At 28.5% G+C, this 8,449-nt stretch overlaps 1 protein-coding gene across 1 annotated transcript; it reads left to right on the top strand.

Annotated features, from left to right (window-relative positions):
- The first annotated feature begins 4,652 nt into the window (after positions 1 to 4,652).
- Positions 4,653 to 7,772, top strand: LOC115714382 (aspartate carbamoyltransferase, chloroplastic). Its single transcript, XM_030643066.2, has 6 exons — positions 4,653 to 4,965; positions 5,749 to 6,368; positions 6,449 to 6,588; positions 6,758 to 6,931; positions 7,034 to 7,270; positions 7,520 to 7,772. Exons 2-6 carry the CDS (start codon positions 5,816 to 5,818, stop codon positions 7,625 to 7,627), a joined length of 1,212 nt encoding a protein of 403 aa, XP_030498926.2. The 5' UTR covers positions 4,653 to 4,965; positions 5,749 to 5,815; the 3' UTR covers positions 7,628 to 7,772.
- Positions 7,773 to 8,449: the final 677 nt, after the last annotated feature.

The raw sequence follows: 8,449 nt of genomic DNA, 5'->3' as shown, positions 1-8,449 counted from the left end.
GAAATTATTAAAGATATGTACATATTAATAACAAAAATATTAAGGTAGGATACTGTTATTGGTGCATTTCAATATCAGCTTCTACACTATCATAAACTATTGAATTATAATAAACTAAATTATAACATTATCATTATTATTATAATAGATCTTAACAAACTCACAATACTTTAAAATTTATAATTTATCAAACATTCAGCTCAGCTTTTTTTTCACAGTTCTGCTACAACTAATTTTTTCTCACAACACAGTTATAGCTGTTTTTTCCCACATTATAGTTGTGCCAAACTGGCCCTAAGCACCTTAAGGTGTCATATAGCAATAATAGTATAAAAATTATTTACCAAAAAAATAGTACAAAGATCATTCATAAAAAGTAAAACTAAAAAAGAAAGACAAAAAAAATTACTAACTAATTATTAGGTACCACACCGATATAGCATTAAGTATATTAAGAGTATTAATAGCAAGTACAAAAAATTATTTCAAAAAAAAAATTAAATTAAATAAAAATAAAAAAAAGATAAAAGATAAAAAAATTAGTAAATGGTACAAAGAACATTCATAAAAAATTACTAACTAATTGGTAATTATTTACTAAAAATAATAGTAAATAGTACAATAATCATCCATAAAAAAACACACGAGACAAAAAAAAAATTACAAACTATTTATTGAGTATAAATACCAATAACAAGTACAAAAATTTATTTTAAAAAAAATAGGATTAAAACAAATTTTAAAAAGTACGAAAAAATGGTACCATACCAATATAGTATTAAGCATATTATTGATATGACATTAAGCACATGAAAAATACCAATAACAAGTAAAAAAATTATTTACCAAAAATAAAATTGAAAAAAAAAGTATAAAACTTTAAAAAAAAATAGTACAAAAATCATTTACCAAAAAAATAGTACAAAGATCATTCATAAAAAGTAAATTTTTTTAAAAAAAAAAGACAAAAAGAATTACTAGGTACCACACCGATATACAGGTCTGGCCCTGGGCATAGGCGGGCTAGGCCTGTGCCTAGGGCCCACCTATCTCAGGGGCCCCAAAAAAAATATTTCCCTTTTAAAATTATACAATTTTTTGTACTGATTTTGAAAAATACTATATTTTTTTCTAAATAAGTGCCCAAAATAAATATTTTTTTTTATGGCCCACTAAATTTCATGGCCGGCCATGCCGATATAGCATTAAGTGTATTAAGAGTATTAATAGCAAGTACAAAAATTTATTTCAAAAAAAAAATAATAAAATTAAATAAAAACAAAAAAAAAACATAAAAGATAAAAAATTAGTAAATGGTACATCAAAAATTACTAACTAATTAGTAATTATTTACTAAAAATAATAGTAAATAGTACAAAAATTATCCAAAAAAAAAAACACGAGACAAAAAAAATTGGAAACTATTTATTGAGTATGAATACCAATAACAATAAAAATTTATTACAAAAAAAAAAAAATAAGATTAAAACAAAGTTTAAAAGTACGAAAAAATAGTACCACACCAATATAGTATTAATCATATTATCAATATGGCATTAAGCACATTAAAAATACCAATAACAACTAAAAAAATTGTTTACCAAAAACAAAATTGAAGAAAAAAAAAAAGAAGGAAAAAAACTTAAAAAAAAAAAAAAACCACAAAATGACAAGAACGACTTCTCATTTCCATTTTTCTATGATGTTATAGATATATCTCAAATAATAAAGGGACTTATTGTGTATGTTGAATTGTATATAGGGAAATTTAAAAAACTATACTTTAAAAATCTTAATATTTTATTCTTAAACCAATATATTTCAAACTAAAAAATATATGAAATTTTTATCAAAAACTCAAAAATAATCCTCACATAACAACACCCCAACTCTCTTTCTTCCACTCCAACTCTCTCTCGGTCCCTCTTTTCTTCGCCCGATCCCAGCCGCCTCCTTACATTTGGATTTTTTAAATGTATATATATATATATATATATATCTATTCTATATAAAGTATGCCTATATAACATAATTCTTGGTTTATGAGAAATTCATGAGTGACTTTTTATTTATATTAAAAATAAAATAGTTTATTAATAAAAATAAAATAGTTTATGAGAAATTCATGGGTCACTTGCAAAAACCCTAGCCTCCAACACAACCTTTACCAGTTTATAACCTTAGTTTTAATTTCTTAAGCTATATTTCTACTTTTTAATCATCTCTTGGTTTCGGGCAAAAAGTCATATTCATGTATTATGTGTACGTTAAATTTTTGTTAATAGGACAGAGAAGAGAGTATAGTCTTACAGAATTTGAAATGTGAACCTGAATTGTCAGTATATACATAAACCTCAATTTTGGCTTCTTTAACCAGTTGCCACACACAAATTACTTACTCTGAATTTATAACCATTTACAATTTTTTAACACTAAAAAAGTTACCGAGTTTATTTTCTATAGCTCTACTTATTAAGGTAGAAAAATATTTTTAGATTGACTTCTCTATTCCGTTTATTAAATGAATTATTTTCAAGTTGACACATTAACTAAAAAATGATACAATAATGACCTACTACAAAGTATACACTTATATTCATTCTATTTATTGAGAATCAAATTTTCAATCTTCTTCACTAGATTAGCCAGACACACACAATATTTGGACATAAACATAGGACACAATGTTATAACTCAAACTCAGAAACACTTAGTCAAAACTTGAATGAATAATGCCACTCTTTTAATAGTTTTAAGACTGTACATGACTAGACAATTTTGGTTATTGTATTATCATTGCTGCTACATAGTTGATCAATTTTAGATTTTTGATGTGAAATTTTGTATTGTGAGCTTTTTAGAGTTTCTAATAGACTTCAATGAGTAATAGATTTATAAAATTATACTTGGAATAAATTTTGATAATGTTGTTTGGTAGATTCTTATTTTATTACTAGGTAACATAATATTATTATTCGTTAGGTCTGTTACAATTATTAAGTGAGAATGCATCAATTTAAAAACCTTTCACTATATTGAAAGGTGAGATTGATTTTAATGTGAGCTTAATTATATTTTTTATTTTGTATATCTATTATTTTATTTGAAAATAGGTGAATAAATGACTACACTATATACAACAATTAAAGACATCACTCCAACTACAGAAAGTTGGAAGAATAAATGAGAGTGTTAGAAAAATTTGAAAAGCGGACAAATAAGAGTTCACCACTCAAATATCAAAAGCTTAATGATAGCAGACAAAAAAGTATACAATCAGTTAATTTACTGTTGAAATTGTTAATACTCTACTAATAAATGCTATATTTTCCGAATTTTGTCTGTACAAGCGTTGCAACAAATTATTATTTCATAAATATATTTTTTGTTCTTAAAAATGAACACAGGGCAATGATGTTGAACCTAATAACTAATAATATATATATTTTTTTTAATTTTTAATTGTATCACTTTTTAATAACGTAGAAAAAAACTAGCATAAAATTTAATATACGTGAGCACGTAACTTTTTGCTAGTATATATATATTCATGTACTCTATTGCTTTTTTTTTAAAAAAATAATATATATTTCTTGATAAAAAATTTGACTATTTCAAACTCAGAAACTCGTCTATGGGCCAATGAACATTTATTCTTTTATATTAAAACTATTTTGTTTAAAATTGTATCTCTATCATTTGCATCCTATACATTTTATAGTTCACTTTTTTTGTTTTTTTTTTCTTTTGAAAGTTCTTTTTCTAACATTAAAAAATTTATTTCTCAATAAAAAACTATCAAAATATGCTCTAGAAAATTTACGTAGTACAACCCTAAAGGGATCGTTCTAATAGACATGCTATCTATTTCAGCATCTAAAAAAGTTTTAAAAAATTCTACACTACACCCACCTTAAATGAATATATTAATGCACTCCTATCTGTTTTAGTATATCCGAAACAATTTTTTAGTTAAATCTTTTCTTTTGGCCGTGTACGTTATTGCTATTTAAGACATCCTACAAAATTTTAAGAAATTTGAAAAAATTTAACACGCCGAAATAAGATTCAAAAAGTCATGTGTCGCACGCGTGACTATTTTATTTTATACGTGTGTGAAATAGATTGTTTGAACACTACTTTCTATATTGTAAATTATTTAAAATTTCTCAAAATTTTGTAGGATATCTTAATTAGCTATAACATAAACGAATATGAAAAAAAAATTAGACTAAAAAAATTTTCTAGATCCCGAAATAGGTAAGGGTGCATCAGTGCACTCTTTTTAAGGGAGTGCATTGTAGAATGACCCAAAAAATGTTAGTCCATTTTTTTTTCATAATCGCATACGATGTACTTATTTAGGACCACATATAAATTTTTCAAAAAATTTTAAATAGTTTACAGAAAATAAAGTTCAACTAATTGTTTACCACACGTATAAAAAAAACAGTCGTGTATGTAACTAAATATTTGAACTTTATTTTTACACTATATTATTTAAAATTTTCTAAAAATTTATAAATAATCTTATATAGTTGTAATGTACGCGATCAGAAATTTATTTAACTTAAAGTTGTCCTGACTACTAAAACAAATACAATTCGTTAAGGGGTGTACTATTAATTTAGCCTATCCTCTATATATCAATGTACTAAATTCTTCTTTGTGCTAAAAAAGAAAAAAAAAATCTTTACCCTTATGCTAAAAAAAATTAACATATTTAGGCCCCTCCTATAACTAAGGGCTGGTTCCGCCACTGCCAGTCGACTCCGACTTTGCCCGAACCCCAGCCACCTCACACAACAACGAAACGAACCGAAACCCCACCGCCCCGCCCACCACGAGTCGAGCCCCACCTCCGACCGACACCAGTCCGACGGAGACCCACAGCCGCACCATCTCGACCCCGCACCATCTCGACCGAACCTAACCATCCACGAACCGAACCCACGTCCATTGGTGGTAAAATGATATATGATCATCTTAACTTTGAACATAGAAATTATATCATGTATATCATTTTACCAAATGTGCAATTATGGGAATTGGATAGGCCTTTGATGTTTTATGATATGAGAAAGTTGGTTTCGGGTTCCGCATTTGGTGTATATATTGTTTGATTAAATGATTGTGTGAATATAGTTCCTTTTTTTTGTTGAAAAATTTGTTTGTATAGTTAAATAGTCATCAAGATACCTTATAAGCATTCATGGAATGCATTATAGGTCATTAGAGAATTGTGTTTTGTGCTTTGTATTTTGCTTATAACTAATGTTTGTGGATTAATCATTGTAGATATTATTAGTTGTTGATTTTGATCACATTCTTTTATGCTTTTCACCCATTAGAAGCATGTTACATTTTGGATATTAAGAGTAAAAAATGCTTCACATACGAACTAATTGGTTTTAAGTAGTTTTATTATTCCGGGAGAATGTTGTCAACAGAAATGTTCAAAGTACTCTTCTGTCTTTTTATCTGTGATGCATTGAAATTTATGATAATTTATTGTGTTGTTATTAGTACATCATCTAGTGATTCTGCAACCATAGTAACAGTTTTCCTGTCTTATTCAACTTCTCTGCTTGTGAAAAAAGGTGGGATTTCATTCTGATAGTTTAACTAATGGGGAATGAATATTCTGATAGTTTAACTAGTGGGGAATGAATGTATGTATTGCGTTGTATAAATATAAGTTATGGTTCCAAAATTTCATTTTATGAACTAATCTTGTTTTCTCCATAGGTATTTGTAGGACCTTGGAAGTGCTTGAGAGAAACAAGTTGATCTTGTCTTGCTAATCTAAAAATATATGGCCATGGCTGCTGCATCTTCCCTGTTTACATTTTCATTTCAAGAGGGCATCTGCTCTCAGAAAACAAAGACATGCTTTAAGAAATTCATGCACAATTACCTAAATCTTACGCGCAATCAACTGGGTTGCTCCATGTCAATGTATCTCAAACATGCAAGATCATTGCACAGTGAGAAGTCCTTGATATTGGAAGAAACTGAAAGATTATCAAAACAGAATAGAATTCTCTGCCGTGCACTAGAAATTGAAAATTCGCCTTCTTTTACATTGGGAAATAAGTTTCAACTTGATGATGTGATTGAAGCTCAACAATTTGATAGAGATATTCTTAATGCTATATTTGAAGTTGCTCGAGATATGGAAAAGATTGAAAAGAAATCACCAGGAAGCCAAATCCTCAAAGGCTATCTAATGGCTACCCTCTTTTATGAACCCTCTACTAGGACTAGGCTTTCCTTTGAGTCTGCCATGAAACGGTTAGGTGGGGAAGTTTTAACGACTGAAAATGCTCGGGAGTTTTCCTCTGCAGCAAAAGGAGAAACACTTGAAGGTAATCTCTCATATTTGCTATATTGAGTCCCTTGATGTGATTTTCCCTGAATTGCTTGTGATTTTGATCTTGATTTTCAGATTCTATAAGAACTGTTGAAAGTTACTCAGATATAATTGTAATGAGGCACTTTGAAAGTGGTGCTGCTAAAAGAGCTGCTGCCATTGCTGGCATCCCTATTATTAATGCAGGAGATGGTCCTGGACAACATCCGACTCAAGTATGCAAAAAATTATCCTTTCATTGGACTAGTGAACTAGAAGACTTAACACTTAAGCCACCATAACATAATCATAACATTACAATTTAGTAATTGGTCACTTTTAGATCATATCCTGATTGTTTTTCATCTTTTGTAAATGTCCTCCTCTGATTTTTTGTATGAACAGGCTCTTTTAGATGTCTATACCATTGAAAGAGAGATAGGAAAACTCGATGGCATTAAAGTTGGGCTTGTTGGGGATCTTGCTAATGGAAGGACAGTGAGGTCACTTGCTTACTTACTTGCAAAGTATGAAGACGTAAAGATCTACTTTGTCTCTCCTGATGTGGTGAAGATGAAGGTGCTACTAGAATTATTGACTATGTTTTTGTTAGTTTGAAGCTGATTTGAGAGTGAACAATTTTTGATCCTTTAACATTTTCATTAACCTTATATATTTCAGGATGATATAAAAGATTATTTGACATCTATGAATATTAAATGGGAAGAAAGTGCTGATTTAATGGAAGTAGCTTCCAAATGTGATGTTGTTTATCAAACTCGCATTCAACGGGAACGATTTGGGGAGAGAACTGATCTCTATGAGGAAGCTCGAGGCAAGTACATTGTGGATCGTCAAGTGTTGGAGGCAATGCCGAAACATGCTGTAGTCATGCACCCTCTACCGAGGCTTGATGAAGTAAGTACATGAATCTATGATACTTTTGAGTGAAATGTATAGCTGCTGAAAAAAATCCTGCTAGTGTTAAAATGCCAACGTAACACCAGTTGAGCTGTCTATATTTGAATGTTAACATGGTCAAATAATTGGCAACCAACTGAACATGTGTTTTTTAGCTGTGTAAGGGGACTTTAGCTTAGCATTTTATGTTACTGTTTTACTGACATTACAATTTGGTCTTTCTTTTCCAATCATTAACAATTTCAGATTACTGTTGATGTTGATTCGGATCCAAGGGCTGCTTATTTTCGACAAGCAAAGAATGGCCTCTATATCAGAATGGCTCTCCTTAAACTCTTGCTAGTTGGGTGGTGAGGCAAAGGGTTGTCGTTTGAACCTGTTTTGTTAACTGTGGGTTTTTGCTCAAGTCAAAGTGATGCTAAATGATTAATAAATTTAAGCTTTTTGATACTTTAAACTATTAACCATAAGAAGCAATAAAAAATATCATTCTATAGAAGCTATCTTTTAGTATGATGAGAGCATGTGCAGATGCATAAAGAAAAAAATTGCATACTAAAACTATTGTTTGTTCATAATTAACAAAATATGTAACTAAAAAAACATATAAATATATTAGTGCATGTTTCGCATCATAATTAAAAAACTGTTTTTTGTTTTTAAAAACAGAAAATTGTTTTTAAAAAACAATTTGGCTTGTTTGCCCTTGTTTTTTAAAAACAGTTTTCAGAAAACAAAGTTACAAAAAACAAGAATTTTGAAAACAACAAAATGTTATTTTCTGTTTTAAAAACTAATTCACTTTTGGTTAATATTGTTTTTAAAAAACACTAACCAAACATGACTTGTGTTTTAAAAACTTCAAAAACTATTTTTTGTTCTCATTTTAAAAAACAATTTTTTGAAAACAAAAGACAGAAAACAGTATCAAACATGCTCTTAGTTTTTAAGTATATATTGATCATCAATTAAGAAGTACAAACAAGTAGTAAATCTGCTAATATTGTTAAGCAAAAAATTTTACATTCAAGATGTTAAAAATAAATGTAAAACACAATTTTATTTATGCCAAATTTATAACATAAGAGTTTATTTATTTAAGTTCGATCTATTCAAGATTATAAAAATAATTTTTTAATTACAATCCTTTTGTTTAAAGGAAATACCTTTTGATTC

The sequence above is a fragment of the Cannabis sativa genome, chromosome 4 (genome assembly GCF_029168945.1).
Source record: "Cannabis sativa cultivar Pink pepper isolate KNU-18-1 chromosome 4, ASM2916894v1, whole genome shotgun sequence".
Classification (NCBI taxonomy): domain Eukaryota; kingdom Viridiplantae; phylum Streptophyta; class Magnoliopsida; order Rosales; family Cannabaceae; genus Cannabis; species Cannabis sativa.
The sequence above is the reverse complement of the archived record's forward strand: the minus strand, read 5'-3'. Positions and strand labels throughout refer to the sequence as shown.

Coding starts and splice junctions, on each gene's coding strand:
- LOC115714382 (XM_030643066.2), top strand. CDS start 5,816: ATGGCCATGGCTGCTGCATCTTCCCTGTTTACATTTTCATTTCAAGAG. Junction 6,589..6,757: donor CTGGACAACATCCGACTCAA/GTATGCAAAAAA, acceptor TTGTATGAACAG/GCTCTTTTAGATGTCTATAC. Junction 7,271..7,519: donor CTCTACCGAGGCTTGATGAA/GTAAGTACATGA, acceptor TAACAATTTCAG/ATTACTGTTGATGTTGATTC.